Raw genomic sequence first — 17724 nt, forward strand, 5'->3', positions numbered from 1 at the left:
TGTGTATATATATATTACTGCACTTTATAACTGGTTAAGTAAGCTCTTCTGTGATTGGCTAAAACTCATCTCAGCAGCATGTAGGGTATTACGTCACACATCGCAATATTTATATTTATTTCATCAATTCAAAAAACGGTTTTCAAATTGACGAGGGGTGACAGTAGGCTTCATGTGTATAAATATATGTCATTAATTTGTTGTAGAAGTATACTGAGTGGAAAAAGAAAATATACTGTAGTGATAATATTCACCAGAAGAGGGCAGCAGCGTGGCAAATGTAGTGATGACGGCTCCTTTAGCTTCAGCGGAAGTGGAAAATGCAGACGGAAAGAACAAAAAATATTTGTTTGTTTTAATGTTTTAGCATTAAATGTTTCTATTTGCACCATGGCTCTGGTTCCGTACGTAGAGAACGTGGTACCTGCTCTTTCCAAACTTCAAAATTCATCAGCGCGTTTTCATTTTGCCAGCCATGATATCCGCATAGCTCAGGACTGGAGGAAGCATGGAGTTGCAGCGGTTGTATGGGACGCGGTCAGTTACCTTAATGGTTGAGCAACACTGCTCTTCAACAATGTCCTTGTATTCATAATAATACATGTTTGCAGGCTGTTGTCATGTGTATGTACTTGGAGTTGGGCCAGGTCGAGCTCAAGGGCAAGGTTTCGATTGAGCTGGGAGCTGGCACTGGACTGGTCGGCATCGTCGCAGCCCTGCTGGGTAATAGCACTGATGGTGTCTGACTGGAGATGTCTTTGCAGTCTGCACACTGTACAAGACAAGTAAACATTACTTTCTTCACTTCCCAGGTTCCAAAGTGACAATCACTGACAGGAAGTCTGCACTGGACTTCCTTTCTGCCAATGTCAAAGGCAACCTGCCCTCTGACCTCTGGGAATCTGTGGCCATGTCTGAGCTGTCTTGGGGCGAGGGTCTTGACCGCTACCCAGCAGGGGGATTCGACTTGGTCTTAGGAGCAGACATAGTTTACCTGGAGGACACATTTGTGCCGTTGATAAAGACGCTTCAGCACCTGTGTGCAGATGCTACTGTGGTGCTCCTGGCATGCAGGATCCGCTATGAACGAGATACCAATTTTTTAAACATGCTGAGGCAGCAGTTCACTGTTGAGAAGGTTTACTATGACAAACAAAGGGACATTCATATATACAAAGCTTGGAAACAACTGCCCAGGAGTGATTTATGATTTCTTTTTCAAATACTTGATATCTAAATAAATGTCTTGATTTTAAAGCCAAGCTTACCAGAAACACATTAACAGCTGCCAAAATGTAACAGCTCTAACATAATGTATCATACAAATTGGTGCAGACATTAAGAAAATTAATGAAAAGCCACATCAAAGATAACAAGACTCACTATATATACAGCCGAAGAATAAAATATGGTATTCTATCGTCTTGAAGTTTCTTGGGTTGGTTGTAACTGTTCAATCCTTTTACGTTTGACCGCAGTCAAATATGATATGCAGCACACCTTATCGAATGCATATATGCAATGATCATTAAAAAAATAATAATTGACCTGAACATTTCATTATCAATTTCTGCTTTGAGTTTCCCAAGTCCTTCATTTTTACATGTGAAATAGGTGTCGGAAAAGTTCCAGACTAGCGTCACAAGATATATTTCAAACCTAAACTACGAGCTTGTCCTTTGAATACAGGCTGGATGATCAATCGGCAAATCCTTCAGCATTAGCTTCGTTCAGTGTATTAAAAGAGGCGAGTTGTGGAAGAACGTGCGGCTGCTCACAATGTCCTAACCAAACGACACTTCGTGGCCAAGAACGTCACTGTGCAAAGGCAACCTCGCTATTAACACGACATGGCTCAGTGCGATTTTATTTTGCTCTTTCCCAAACTCAAAGGGTTCATAAAAGAGACACCTTTTGAAGCGATAGATGATGATATGGCTGATGGCCATGACGATGGAGCCGCAGAGGATCTCTGACAAATACTTCCAGGAGTGCATGAAGGAATGGCAGACAAGACTACAAAAGTGTTTGGGCTGGCACAGCTCAGATGGTAGCGTGGTTATATCCCAACCCAAAGGTTGTGGGTCCGACACTAAGCCATTGTGATCATGTCTAATTGTCCTTGAGCATGATAGTGAACCCCCAGTTGCTCATCATCAGTAGGTGAATGAGGAGACAGTGTTGAAGTTAGTTGACGGTAGAAAAGCACCATATAAGTGAAAGCCCAAGCCCATTATCCAGAAGGATTATTTCGAAGGGAGTTTGAAATATTGTTTGTAACATTTGTCCTGGAACTTTTCTCAGACACCTCATACATCTGGATTGTTTCAGCAAGGAAAAGTGCATACTGTATTCCACATCATCTTACTAATGCAACTACATAAACCTTCCCAATAACATGTCAGGTTAGTTAAAATACATCATCACAGGCCATCTGTTATTACTTACTATGTATCTATTGCATACGTTGTAAGCAGGGCTCATTATTTTTGGTTTTTATTTTAAAAAAATAATGACAATAATGATTAGAATAAAAGCCACAATACAAAAAGCATTTCATATTACTTGGATCGCACACACGCTTTGTCAATTATTCTTTCTCCATATTTTCCCCATCTTTTCTCATTGCAGGTCTAAAAAAGACCTTGTTTATTGCAAACAGATGTTTGGAACTCTAGTTTTCTAAAAAAAAAAAACTGCAGATCAGTAAAAAAAACAAAAAATAATGACCCTGCAGTATTAAGGTTGGAGACAAAATGTCAATTAAAAAAAAAAAAACTACCAGATTGCGTGTGTTTTCTGCTGCATTAAACATGACAACCCAAATGGTTAACAATTTTGTTCATGGAGCAAGGTAAAGTAAGCGAACGAAAAGGGCAAAGGCAATCGAGGAACAGAAAGTGACCAGAAACACAGCTCAAAAATAAAATCCATGATGCAAATTCAAATACATCATTAAACTATAGTGAAGCAACTTGTGTTGTAGCGCCATTTGAATGACGCAAGATCTCCAAGTGAGCCGGGCGCCGCGACGAAGGGGGAATCGGAACCGTTCAATCGTTGCTGCTGATGACATCTGGCAGCTCCAACTCCAGTTCATCAGTGACAGAATCCCTTGCATTGGTCACTCCATTTATGAGCACTCCTCTGAGAATAAATCCGCTCATCAAGATGTCAGAATGCTAATTTAGAAGTGGCAGTTTACTTTGCCTACTGGGCAATGTAATCGATGTCTTGCATTTTTTTTTTTTTTATTATTTAGTTTTTTTTTTAAGAAAGCAAAGTAAGTAGAAAAGGTGGAGTGGCATCCATCTGCATGGCTCTTTGCTGAGTTTCTGTACATGGGCGGGTGATTAATGGTGCACCTACTCAGATTTGTGGCAATACAAGTCTTTGAGGGCTTTGAGTTCCTCAATGAGGGTTTTGTTCTGGTTCTCCAGCACAGCTACACGGTTCTCCAAACACTTGACGTACTCCTTCTTCTTCCTGCGACACTTCACGGGCAGCCTCCCTGGATGAGAAGAAAAAAGGTCTGAAAATTGTGTTTGATCGGGGGACTGTTAGCTTGCAGGATTACCAGCACCATACCTGTTTTTCATAAGGCGCACCTCCCTTTTGCGTGTGACTTCCTCTGTTCCTGTCCCTGTACCCAATGCAGGTGAGGTAGCCATGACAACCCCGGGGGTGATTGCGCTGGTTGGTGCTGTGCGGATCTGATAGGCCTGAACATCTCCAGAGGCGGCTAAATGGTGGTGGGGGGCAAATGGTAACTATCCTACAATTCAAAGAAACTGTGTTTACCAGCTTTTCTTACCTTGTACAACCACCTGATTGCTAGGCAACAAGATCTGCTGCCCATCACTGGTCTGGGCGTATTGCAGTATGGTGGCGCCGGGTTGGGCTGTGGCAGCATTGGCCATGGTGAGTGCTTGCAGGCCCTGAACGCCATCTGTCCCATTATTGGCCAACTGGATGGCCCCTCCCTGGGTGATGGCGACTGTGGGGGAAGATTATTATGACATGTCAGCCTTGAAATACAGTGCCACCAGAAAGTATTCATACCCCTTCACTTTTTCCACATTTTGCTATGTCACAGACGTATTCTAAAGGTGATTCAACTACAGTTTTTTTTTTAAATCTACATAAAATATCCATAATGACAAAGTAAAGAAGATGATTGAAAATGTAAACATTTAAACATAATCAGTACATAAGTATTCACACCCTTGGCTAAATATTTTATTGAAGCACCTTTGGCACCAATCACAGCCTCAAGTCTTCTTGGGTATGTCTCTACGAGCTTGGCACACCTGTTTTGGGGCATTTTCTCCCATTCTTCTCTGCAGATCCTCTCAAGGTCAGACTGGTTGGATAGGCAGCGTCAGTGCACAGCCATTTTTAGGTCTTTCCAGAGATGTTTGATTGGATTCAAGTCCGGGCTATGGCTGGGCCACTCAAGGACATTCACAGGCTGCTCCTGAAGCCACTCCTTTGTTACCTTGGCTGTGTGCTTTGGGTCATTGTCGTGTTGGAAGGTAAATGGACGCTCTAGTCTGAGTTCCAGAGCATTCTGGAGCAAGTTCTCTTGAAGAATTTCTCTATATTTCTATATTCTGTCATCTTACCCTCTATGCAGATTAGTCGCCCAGTTCCTGCAGCAGATAAACAACCCCACAGCATGATGCTGCCAACATGCTTAACAGTAGGGATGGTGTTAGCCAGGTGATGTGCAGTGCCTATTCTCCTCCACATATGACACTTGCAATTCAGGCCAGAAGGTTCTATTTTGGTTTCATCAGACCATAGAATTTTGTTTCTGCAGTTCTTAGAATCCTTAAGATGCCTTTTGGCAAACTCCAAGTGGGCTGCCATGTGCCCTTTAGTAAGAAGCGGGTTCCGTCTGGCCACTCTACCATAAAGGCCTGATTGGTGGAGTGCGTTAGCAATGGTTTACCTTCTGGATGGTTCTCCTATCTCCGCAAGGGAACACTGGAGCTCCGACTCAGTGACCATAAGGTTCTTGTTCACCTCTCTGACCAAGGCCTTTCTTCCCCGGTTACTCAGCTTGTTCGGACGGCCAGATCTAGGAAGGGTCCTGGTGGTTCCAAACTTCTTCCATTTCCGAATAATCGAGACCACAGTGCTTTTCGGGACCTTCAGTGCTGCTGAAATTCTTTTGTATCCTTCCCCAGATTTGTGCTTTGACACAATCTGGTCTCAGAGGTCTGCAGAAAATTCCTTAGACTTCATTGCTCTGTTTCTGCTCTGATATGCACTGCCAACTATGAGAACTTGTATAGACAGGTGTGTGCCATTCCAAATGATCTTCAATGAACTGAATTTACCACAGGTGGACTCCATTCAAGTTGTCGAAGCATCTCAAGGATGATCAGTGGAAATCAGATGCACCTGAGCTTAAGTTTGAGTCTCATAGCAAATGGTGTGAATACTTATATACCTATTATGTTTGAATGTTTAATTTTTTTATAAAATTACACAAATGTCTGAAAGTATATTTTTACTTGGTCATTATGGGATATTTTATGTACATTTTTTTTTTCAGGAAAATATTCACAAATCAGCTTTAGAATAAGTCTGTAAAACAGCAAAATGTGGAAAATGTGAAGTGGTGTGAATAATTTCTGGTGGCACTGTATTTCAAAACCCACATTGCAAGCTGGCAGTGGAAAATAAACATACTGTACTGGCCGCTGCTGGTTTGGTAGATGGGCGTGGACATGGTGACTGTGGTGATGGCCGGGGTTGAGTCGTCTTCAGACTTTTCTTCCTCAATGCACGGAACTGCTGGAACGTCTGATGATAAGTCATTTAGGATTTTCCTGAAGCGAAAAGCAGACAAAATTGAATTCCGAGACGAAGAATAAAACAAGAATGGATTAAACAAGGTTCTTTGAAGAGTAATAGGAAACAACAAACCTGTATGAAGGTCGTCTGGACAGGATCTCTCTCCTCTTCTGAGAATCTGTGACGCTGTCGACAGACTCCTGAGAGTCCTCACTCTCAGCAACCGTTGAAATCTTTGCAGGGACAAAACAAATTAATCTTAAATTTCGACAGTTCATTGTATTTTGACGACCCAAGCATCAGGTATTTGGTGCACACCTGAACTGCTTGGACCTGAGGAGGCTGGATGACCGAGGGCTGGGCCGCTTGGATCACCCCGTGAACTTGGACGGTTTGGCCGTTTGGCAACTGCACCAAGGCCACTGTGGGGCTGCTGGATGACACCTGGCCAGTTGCTATGGAGGCCTGCGACCAGGACAACCCACCCAGTCATACACTGCCTGCTCAGTAATAGATTAACGACATTTGCAGCTATCAGCAGTGATATGATGATGTTACCTGTGCCAGGGCAATCTCAGGCTCCAGCTTTGTACCCGTTTCAACACTTTGCTGTGTATCTGCACAAGCTTCCATTGTCATTTAAAATCTGCACAATTAAAAAAAAATGTTGACTGTCTGTGCATGATTCTTAACTAATTTTTGTTCATTGTATTAAATGCAACCTAAAATTCACAGACATTCCAACACCTTATTCCTCTTGCCATTAACTTCTAAAACAGTTAACTTACAATTGCATTGTAACATGCTGCCAATTTTTGTCTTGAGATTGTTGTCACATCTCTGTCGGGCCAATTATACAATATTCACTGACTCACTGTAGTAGTCTCGCCACTCTGCACTACTTGCGTATCTGTTGTTGACCAATACTGGCCACTCATGTGCTTGAGAAGTATCTGCACCATTTGCATAATTGACACTAATCCAGATTATCGCACTACAAGTAACTTTAAACTGCTTAAATTTCTTGAAGTCTCTGCGCCATTTGCACAATGGTCACTGTACCAGATTATTGTTGTATTAGGAATTTCAAACTGCTCTAAATTGCTAGAGGACTGCATCATTTGCACAATTGTAAAAAAAAAAACCACACAATTGGATCAGCATTAACACATTACCGGTAACCTTTCATTGCTCAATGACTCTCCGTACTGTGTTTTTATGCTTTTATGTCTCAAAAGTATTTTCTGGCAAATAGCTGTCTGTTATCGTACTAGAGCGGCTTCAACTACTGGAGACAAATTTCTTGTGGGTTTTTGACATACTTGGCAAATAAAGATGATTCTGATTCTAATGTGCAGACCTGACATTCAGCAGAGATGCTTTACCTCAGCAACTTCTAAGGCAGGGGTGTCAAACTCAAATTCACGGTGGGCCAAAATTAAAAATTGGGACGTCACGAACCAAACTCATTATTTAATGGCAAATCACTGCGATATGCTTGTTTCGCTTCTCTGCAGAAATGTAGTGTTAAAGTTTATCATATGACAACAAACGTAAATTTTGCTTCAACACTGAATCTGGAATAAACAAACTTTAATATTGTAAACACGAGAAATCTAATTTGCGATAAAAGACATCAGTGGTATTTGTTTGTTGTTTTGTATTTCAGTAGAAAACATGAATTCTTCTGTCTCTCTATTTTCTATTTATCTCCAAGTACCTTCTTTTTTATGTAAATCTTTTTTCAAAAGCCAACAACAAAACAACCCCAAAAAATAAGAACGTCCTTCAATAAAAATCCAAATTTCAAACTATTAACAGTCTCTGCCTAGGAGTTGATAAAGGGTATTAAAAAAAAACATTAATTCAATTATGTTATATTCTTTGCTACAGCCACGTTGCTCCGCACACAACAAACAGGTCTGTCTTTTACTTTAGTGAACAGATAAAATACACATACTCTAATACACATTTGATATGGTCTTGCGGACCAAATATAATTACGTCGTGGGCCAAATTTGGCCCCCTGGCCTGAGTTTGACATAAGATTTATAAGGCACCCCGAAGAAGGGTGTGGCTTTCTTAACACGCGAGCACGAATTTTATTTTAACAAAATAAAACAATAATGATTTTTTAAAAAAGTAATCAGCCATGATGATCCGCGTTAGCAAGCCAATTCAAGACTAATTGATCTAATTTGTAGTCTCGTTTATTTTTGTGCAGAACAATGTAGCATGTGGCTAGCCAGGGTGGCCAACATTGCTTGGTTAGCATGCTAACACATTTGCTAACATACATTAACTTTAATTCAGCTTCAAACGCCACTCTTTTTTCCTTTGCATCCCCGCTGCGAGTCGTTAGTGGTCCAGATTAAAATGCGTCTCTATTGATTAATTCAGCATGCTTTCATTTGATTAATAATGCAAAGTTGCTGGCGTTGGGTATTTGCGAGGGAAAATTCTATAACTGTGTACCACACAGTTTATATACTCAATGTTTATTTCAAACAATGTTTTGGCTAAAATGTAGAAGACGAACTGCTTCTGTGACTTAGTCCAACAGTGTTCTCGGTTTTCTTTTAAAAAAAAAAAAAATGTAGCCCAGTCTCCATCTAAGTCTGAGTTGTTGTTGTTTTTTTTTTTTTTTTTTTTTTTTTTTTGCGAGCATTGCAGAGACTGACTCATTTTAGTGAGCCTCTGCAACGCCGCCGCCATGATTTCTTTGTTGGCGTTGTGCGGATACAAGCCGCAAATAAACGTTGCGGGCAGCCATCTAACTGTCTAGCAAAGATCCGATACGTATCCTCTTACCAACACAGACTCGCTTCGTCACTCCCGGGTCTACGGAGCTCCACTTTTATTCAGACCGACACGTAAGAGACCGCGTCAGGCTACACCTCCGTCGCGTCACCGAGAACAACAACACCGAGAGGAGGACGAGGCATCCGACGACAGCGAGAATCGGCAAAAAACGAATGAATTTCCGGTAAGTACCGAACATTGCCGAGGAGCCGACAACTCCCGAGTAAGGACGACAGCTTCTTCCTCTGCTACTATTGGAGGTTGGCGTCGAATATTGTGTTTGTATTAGCGCCTCCCTTGGTTCCGTACTGTTCTTACAAACTCCGAATTCTAAACAGTGGCAATGTGAAGGAATATTGAAATTCAAATTGCCGCTTGTAAAATTCCCTGGGGCGCCCATGTAGGGAAGAAGGACCATGGAGCACAAAAACAGCCCAATGGATGAGCAAAGATCTTTTATTTAATATTGGAAATAAACAAAGCCTACTTAAATAAGGGAGATTCCTGGATCTTGACGTGTCGTTGCAGTGTCGTGTAATTGTTAAAAAGTACCACCTCCAAAAAAATTAGCTCCCCAAGTACCACCATCAGGCCCAACATTAAAATACAGCAGCATAGTAGGTTTAAGTTACAAGTTATATATATATAAGTTAAGTTTAGTATAAAAACAGGTTTTATTCGAAAAAAAGACTATATTTAATATTATAAGTCACTGTAATATGATGCACAGTTTGAACAATAACAATGCACTTACATATAGGAAAATTAAAATCAACTATGTAGATAATGATTCAAGTGTATGTATATCAATCAGTCCATTTTCTGTACATCTTATCCTCACTAGGTTGCGGGCGTGCTGGAGCCAATCCCAGCTATATCTTCGGGTGAGAGGCGGAGTACACCCTGAAGTGGTCACCAGCCAATCGCAGGGCACATATAAACAAACAACCACTCACATTCACACCTACGGGCAATTTAGAGTTGTCAATTGACCTACGATTCATGTTTTTGGGATGTGGGAGGAAACCGGAGTGCCCGGAGAAAACCCACGCAGGCACGGGGATAACATACAAACTCCACACAGGCGGGGCCGGGGATTGAACCTGCTCTATAAGTGCAATGCATTATTATTATTACTCTTACGGATGCCTTAACCAGAAAGTGTTCCAATTTCAAGTCAGTGGATTTAGCATGTTCTCCCTTGTTCTCTCCCCATGTTCTCCCTCAAGTCAGTGGATTTAGCATGTCCTTTTTCAAAACCTGGTGTTCTTGCTTCCTCCCCCAGTAATTAAAACATGTATGCTTGGTTCATTGATGATTTGAAATTGCCCGTGTATGCAGTAACACTTCCAGAAATTATTTGGTGTGGTGGCTGAAGGCATTCGTCGATGGGTGGTGGGGTGGCTGCAACCAATCATCAATGGAGACAGGGGTGTGCTGATTGACTTTTTCTGCCGCCGAACCTATCGACGGGGGTGTGGTGGAGGGGACTTTTCCGCCGTTTAATATACCTGACACTAGGATTAATGTGACTGACTAGTGAGTGGGGTGGCCACTGATGTGGCCAACAAATTCATAGGGGCCGTGGCCACCCCCTGATGGCGCTCCTGCTTGTGTGGTTGTCTCTCTTGGTCAGTCTTGTGATTGACTTGGTGTTGTGCTATATCTCACCGTGTCATCAGTAATGACAGCAACATTGTCCCACTTAAGAACCCCCCGCCAAAAGGAATCTCACCAATGACAAACAGGTAAGTTTACTTTAAACACTGTATTAGCGTTATGTTAAAAAGAATTGTTAAAAATGTGAGAACTTGATAATAAACCCAATATTTTAAGATGTACAAAATTGTACCTTTCCATATACAAGTTAAATAAATGGAGTATAAGCACGCATATCATCTGATTTTGAGTGAATGTTCTGTAATTGGGTTAGCAAGTCTGCAGTCCAGGTGTATCACGCCTCTCACCTCAGTCAGCTGGGATATGCTACAGCTCACCCATGATACGTTTGTGGATAAGTGCTATAGAAAATTGGTGGGTGTGTATTAAAAATATATTGGCTATGTTATGAAATGATTTAAAATCGTGTGTGAACTGTGTTGTACCACAGAAGGACTGTTTGTATACTTTTTTTTTTAATGTCATGTACTCTTTCCATGACAAGGCACACCACTTACTGAAAGCAAGTGTACATGTTATAATGACAACAGTGTATATATTGTAACCAAAGGGAGTTAAGTAGAGCATAATTATTTTGACACGGTAATTACTAATTACTTATTGTAAAAGTCCAGGTTAATTTTTTTTACTCATGTTTATGATTAAGCATTTCCCATTTTTAAAATTATCTTTCTTGCACTCTACGTTTTTAGTAAGATTTAACTTTTTTTTCTTTGCTCTTTGATTTAAATTGTTTTCATCATATAAAGTACATTGAGTTACCTTGGGTATGAAATGCGCTATATAAATACATTTGCCTTGCCTAAATGTTTCAACAGAATTCCACAGGAGCCTTCATAGCGCTCTTCAAAGTCTTCATTTTCACATGATGTCATTCCAAAACTGTCAATGAAAAAAGGTAATTGAAAGTGATATGTTAAAATAAAGGAGTGTTGGTGGGTAATGAATGAAATTCGTTAAAGGACATTTTAAAACGTGTTTTTCGAGTTCATGCAACGTTCCCATTTTTCGATCATTTGAGCGCTCGCTCGCGGCAATGTGTCTTGTCATCCACTTGGTGGCGGTAGAATATCATCTTGGTGGCGGTAGAATATCATTTCAAATCATCAATGAACCAATACTTGCTATCTCCATCCCGTTCAGCGGTGATCTGGCCTGTTATTGCACATAATTTTTCTCTGTCGTACAAGCCTGACTGGGTGAAATTACAATCTTTTTATCTTAATGGAAGACCAGTGGAATTCATCCATGTGGTGCTTATTATGTACTATTTACAGCGCTTGCATTCGCAATACACTTGCCTCGCCCCGGTCATCAACCCAGGCTATAAAATGTTCTCATTATCTCTGTCATTCGCCGTGTGGGGGCTGCCGCTGCAAAGCGGGTTCTAAGCTGTGGCAGCTGGTCAACATCCTGCGGGGAAAATGAGACTTCAGACCAATTTATGGCCATCATCTCTGTGTGCGAGGTTACCACAGCAGCTCTTCAACACGCACCTACAGATGTGAAGCATGCCTAGCGAGTGATTGAATATCCCAGTGGTGCAAACACTTCTGACCTAAACGCCGTCCTTTGCAATAAAATGTGCATGGCTGTAGGATACAGCATCTCAAAGGACTGAGTTTTGTACTTTTCCATTCAAAGTAAGGCACAAAGAGCTTGTGTAATACACATTTGTCACGAAGCTGCCTTTACATCTGTCCTCGCAGGTGGCTGACTTGATTAAACATTGATTTCCCCTAATCAAGACCACCAGCTAAGGTAGCTGTGGCATCCCATGTTAGCCTGCATCCCCACCCTGATTTGCCATGCAGTGCAAAAAACATGTATATTTGCAACATGCCTGCGCAATTTGGTCGATAAAGAGTGCCTGCTGTTCATGGAGTTTTTCTTGTCCTGTAGTAAGACCTAAAAGGGAAACAGTGGAGGCACATTTGCATCTGTCAAGCAAATCACACGAAACCTGCAGACCAGAGCATTGCCCAATTTTCTTGACTGAAAGCGTGACACAAATTGATGTTTTGATTCCTTTCTGGCCTCGAAGTCAAACTTTGGCAAAATTGAAATTTCCTGTAATTAACCTCTTCATCACATTTTCTACATCGCCGTGGTCAGTGTGCCTTGTGATGAAATTCGATTCCTCTTGCTGATGCTGCAAGAGAATCTGATTTTCAAGGCTGCCAGAGAGTGCTGCAGCAGGCTGTAAATCACAGCCCAAACAGCCGAGCCAATGATGTCAGAGACCCCTCCAAAAATGGCGTAGGAGGAGGATGGGAGTTTAATCTTAAGCATGTAGCGACCTAACTCCAATCTATAGCCCTTTCACCTCCTTAAATCCAGCTGTCAAACCTCTTGGCTTAACACAAGCTCCTGAAACCTCATCGACAGCATGCCCCGTGACATTTAACATTTTGTCTCCCTTCAACCCTCTTGGGGTTTCACCCTTTTTCTCTTCTCACTTGTTTTTAATCACTTGTTCATATTGGAATGTAGTGACCCCTCTTGACTTTGTGGGCCGTGGCTGTCACCAGTGTCTCCCGACAAAATATTGAGTATTAAAAACGTGTTAAATATATGACATCAACATGCATTCATTTCCCATACCGCTTATCCTCACAAGGGTCGCGGGCGTGTTGGAGCCTATCCCAGCTGACTCTGGGCGAGAGGCGGGGTCCACCCTGAACTGGATGCCAGACAATCGCAGGGCACATAGAAACAACCATTCGCACGCACATTTTACATCAACATTTTAGTCTTAAATCGTGTAGCGTGGAAAATATCTTAACACTAAATTGCAGCATTCAGGTATGTGGCAAAGTCTAGAGTGTGCCTTAAAGCGGAGATTTGACTTGTTTGAATACCACTAACCTCATATGCATGCTTTTCATAAGTTGTATTATCAGACTCTCATATGAACACATGGCGGGGGGTTACCATGGCTACTATGCCCCATAGGCACTTCAGCATTCACACCCACACACACTACATATATATATATAAGGAAGGTTATCAAATTTAAAGACGCCGGTTTCACATTTGTCAGACCTGAGCTTCTGCCGCCAGGCAGCAAAGTTATCGTAACGTGGTGAGATTGTGCTGACCTGGACCTCTTGCTAATCCATGCTGGAGGCACCACGGTTTATTTGGCCATTTCAATCAATCCATCAAGGTGGCAACTCCTCCCTCTTTTGCCTTTTGCCCTTCTTACTCCCTTCCATATTTCCTTACATCCGGAAATGAAGTGTCATTTCAAGTCCACACATTTGCCAGGTAAATATGGATTTGCCTTCATCCTCCATACAGTATTTCCCATTCATGGCTTCATTGGCATTGGTTTCTGTTTAAAACTGGACTTAAAGAAGTAATAGGACTGAGATGGTGGCAGTTGGTATTCAAATGTACTCTTTGCAGAAGTGTTATCAAAGTCATTTGTTTTCTTTCACTTTGAGAGACATTTTCCTGTCATGTAAACAGCATCAGAATGAAAATAGTGTAGCCCACCTATTTGGACCGCAAATCGCAAAAATCCGCGCACAGGTGACCCATTCGAATTGCATTGACAAAAAAATTTTTTTTTTAACCCCCAACAATTTTTGAAGAAACAGGGATAAACCACCAACAAGCATTTTTGGGATTGATTCCTTGCCCCACCCTGCCCTAAAAAAAAAAAAGAAAAGAAAAAAAAAAACGAAAATGAAAAAGAAAATGATTTAAAAAAAAAAAAAAAAAAAAGGATTAAAAAAAATGAAAATGAAAGAAATACAAAATCAGCAAATAGGTGAATCCGGGACCGAACCGCCAGTATGCAGTGTTCCATTTTACATGTGCTCCATTTTACATGTGCTTTATTATTAGTGATCATTATTTCTTCTACCACGACAGATAGTGCATATTGTACAGTGTACTCAATAGAAGTACACTTGACTTATACTTGCCAACAAGTTTAATTATTTCGTTCACAGTTGTTACTTATGCAAAATAATATTTGAAAAGCTCTCCCCCCCAAAAAAAATTATAAGTGATCAAGACCCCCCAAAAAAGATATGTGCCATGCTATTCTATTGCATACAAACTTTATTCAGTGACAGACAATTCATGTGACAACTAATAATGTCAGTATGCAATATTACATTTGGGGGGGATTTGTTAATTACTGTTGAACATGTTAAAGCTAATGCAATTGTTATAACGGGGAAAAAATACATTTGTACTGTAAATTTGCACATCTAAGTAAATGTCAGTCTTAGAATAATCAAAATGTATTTGCAGTGGAACCCTGATTTCTGAATGCCTTAATGTTCAAACAATTCAATTTACGAAACACAGACCAAACAAAAATATTGCTTGATGATCGAACTTTGTCACAGTGGGCGAACATTTCATTCATCCCTTATGTGTCGGCCGGGTGGTGCAGCCACTGTGGGGTGGTGGATCACTCTCAGCCTCTTTGCTTAGTGTGTCGTGTGCCTTTTCAGTGGTTTTCCCCTTTATTTTTGTGTTTTGATAGCTCAATATGGGTCCAAGAAAAAGCAATGGAGAAGCCTGGCAAGAGGGACTCACTGTGGACTTTAAAAAGGCTATTTGAGAGGAGTATATCAATGGCACTCACATTGCAAAGCTTGCTTACAAGTATAGTAGAGTGAAAGAAACAAGTCCACAATTCCCACTATTGTGGGAAAAAAAATACTTTTTTTGTTGTTGCTGCTGACATGGCTGAGGGAGTGAAGTATCTGTACCAAGTCAAAAAACTATTGCTCGTTTGAATTAACGAAAAACAGCTAACGGATGACAGCATTTCCGAGGCTATCATTTGTGACAAGGCGAGGCACTTTGCTGACTTACATGCTGACTTGTCAAGAAAAGAAGCTTGAAGCCAAGAAGTCAAGGTAAAAGGGATTTTATTGTTCTATTCTTCATAATTGTAGCAACCTGGTTGAAAAGTTAAGGGTTGCTGTGATTTCTGAATGGCACCTGCATATGATTGAGAACAGATCTGCTTGTTGTTAACTTAGTTGCTCGAGATTTTTGATCAATCACCCCTTGTCATGTTTGACATACAGTACTGTATACGTTTATATTGTGTTGAAAGAGTACAAACCTTTACTAAAATAGGGACTTTAGTCAAGGGTAGAACCAATTATTCATGTTTACACTATTTCCTATGGGAATATTATGTTCAATATACAAATGTTTCAATTTACAAACCCCAGTTCAAGAAGCAATTAAAATGAGGTTCGTAATGTTCCGTCCGAACTTCCGATGGATCTGTTTCTTTAATGTCTGCTATACTAACATGAACATAACTACCAAAAGACTGTATTTTCTCAGTTAAGCATGTTTAATGCCAGAAGAGTTGATATCAGCGCTGGGAGATGCACGGTGGCTACAGTGTCTCTCACCCCCTAGTTTGTTCCCTCATTTTATCCTGCCTTGGTCTACACCATCGCAGGAGCGTTACACAGCCTAACAATGTCTCAGCACTTTTCCTATGTGTGACTCAATGGTCTAAACTGTTTTTTCTTCTTCTTTTTTTTCTAATATGAGCAAGCTTAGGGAAAATAGAGAAAATCAAGGCCGTAGCAATGGAAAAAAAAACTAAGACTCAGGCATGAACCCATCTAAATTCTGTTCCTCAACGAGTCCTATCATAACAGCAAGTTGAGTAAATTGAGGTTCCACCGTATAGTTTGTGGTGCACACTGACAGAAAATGCAGTCAATGAGAGTGTGTGTTGTAATTGTTGTTGTTGTTGTAATAATGGAAGCACTTGACTTCTGTGCAGAAAGTGTGGGTTCAGTGCAGCAGATGATGATGAATGATGGATGGAAAACAGATAATGCAACTGTACTTTAATTCACTACACCAACATACTGTTTTATACTAGTCCAAGTTTATAAATAAGCTCAGCATTGGTATGAAACATCTGACTTGGGCTGAGTTTTAACAAGCAGTGGGTTCCAGAGAGAGTACAGTTTTTGCCCATTATTTTCAGCCATTTTGTATCATAATATTTCTAAGTTGCGGTAACAGAATTATTATCATATTATACTTAAAAGTACGTAAGGTAAATCTGGAATTGTATTTATACTGTATATTTATAAAATATTTTTTTTAATGAAACAAAACATTCTTTACTTGATTTTGTAAGTGCCCAAACACGGAATCTTCAACATCTATTTGAGTTGAGGATTATAATAAATGTGGCGTTTAACAGAGAATTATTGCTGTCAAACATCCATCTAAAAAGCCAGGGAATTATATAATTCTGTCTCTGCCTCCCAGATCCTCTCCGCCTGCCACTGCAGCGTGTTGGTTTTCTTTAATGGGTGTGATTCTGAAGACTTTCTGTTGATATCCATGTGGTTGGGTGAGTGCTTCCTGATGATTTTGTCAAAGCTTCACATGCACTCTGAGGCCAGAGATAACAGCAGGCTCTCTTATTGTTGTACAGTATGTTTACAATACAGTATTTATTTTCCCGGCGGCCACGGCAGCCCCGTTTGTTTGCTCCAGAACGTAGTGCGCCTTGAGATTTTTGCAATTTTTTTTTCTCCGTATTTAAGTCTGGCGAAGTTGTCTCACAGTCTATCACAGTATCCGTGACGGGCCATGAGGGGAAGGGGCTGCTCACTCCGTAGGCCCAGCGGCACACTATGTTTTGCCTGCTGTAGCTATATTATACTAATACAAAGAGAGGAAACTGGCAAGAAATAAAGAAGAGTGTGGATACTTCAGAGACTCTTGACAATGATGACCCCATTCACTGACTGCACTCCTGTACAGTATTTTGGCAATAGAGAGTCTCCATGCTTTGCTTTTTTTTTTTAGCCACAGGTACATATTGAATTACAGTGGAATGTATATCTCTTTTGTTCACCTGCAATTGAAATTGTGAATGGAAGCAAAACTAGCGGGAATGAACACTATGTGCAGAACCCCACACACTGCGTGACAATTCAGTTGCGTTCGGCCACACGTGGGTGCAGTGCACAAATCTCAATTAAACTGGGGTCATGTTTTTCCATGCTTTTCCTTGTAGTGTGACCACATCCATAGTGACGTTACCTTACAATCCTCACTCATACTTTGCCTTCTCTCATGGTTCAAAGGTTGCCATGGTTACCAACATCGCAGTGGAACACAAAAGTCTCTACCCTGTGGCTACAGGAGCAAGATGGCTTGGCAGGTGGGGAGAATATGCTCCCCTTTGACTTGGCCAATGTCTTGTGCATGCAGAGGAGTGCCTGGCAACCCAAGGCAACAGAGTTGCCTTGGGTTGCCAGTGCAGCCGCGTAGCTTTACAACAATCATTTGTCACGTTCTAAACTACCGTCCTTGCTGACGTTTCGCAGATGAAGCATCTATTGTGTCAGCGTCTTTGCACTTGTCACCACCATTTTCTGTACATTTGTGGGACAGATGCGTGAAATACGGTGA

General features: G+C 41.0%; 2 protein-coding genes across 2 annotated transcripts; one reads left to right on the forward strand and one right to left on the reverse strand.

The window, feature by feature from the left end:
- Nucleotides 1-286: 286 nt before the first annotated feature.
- On the forward strand, nt 287-2626 carry mettl21a (methyltransferase 21A, HSPA lysine). The gene is made up of 3 exons (XM_061678266.1): nt 287-537; nt 612-723; nt 813-2626. The coding sequence occupies exons 1-3, from the start codon at nt 391-393 to the stop codon at nt 1208-1210; spliced, it is 657 nt and encodes a 218-aa protein (XP_061534250.1). The 5' UTR covers nt 287-390; the 3' UTR covers nt 1211-2626.
- On the reverse strand, nt 1130-8766 carry LOC133403339 (cyclic AMP-responsive element-binding protein 1-like). The gene is given in 9 exon segments (XM_061678252.1): nt 1130-3494; nt 3496-3511; nt 3589-3742; nt 3815-3997; nt 5701-5840; nt 5938-6038; nt 6124-6270; nt 6364-6451; nt 8617-8766. Coding segments are annotated over 8 exon segments (951 nt in total). The 5' UTR covers nt 6445-6451; nt 8617-8766; the 3' UTR covers nt 1130-3365.
- Between the last annotated feature and the right edge of the window lie 8958 nt (nt 8767-17724).

Source organism: Phycodurus eques, chromosome 1 (genome assembly GCF_024500275.1).
Source record: "Phycodurus eques isolate BA_2022a chromosome 1, UOR_Pequ_1.1, whole genome shotgun sequence".
NCBI lineage: Eukaryota > Metazoa > Chordata > Actinopteri > Syngnathiformes > Syngnathidae > Phycodurus > Phycodurus eques.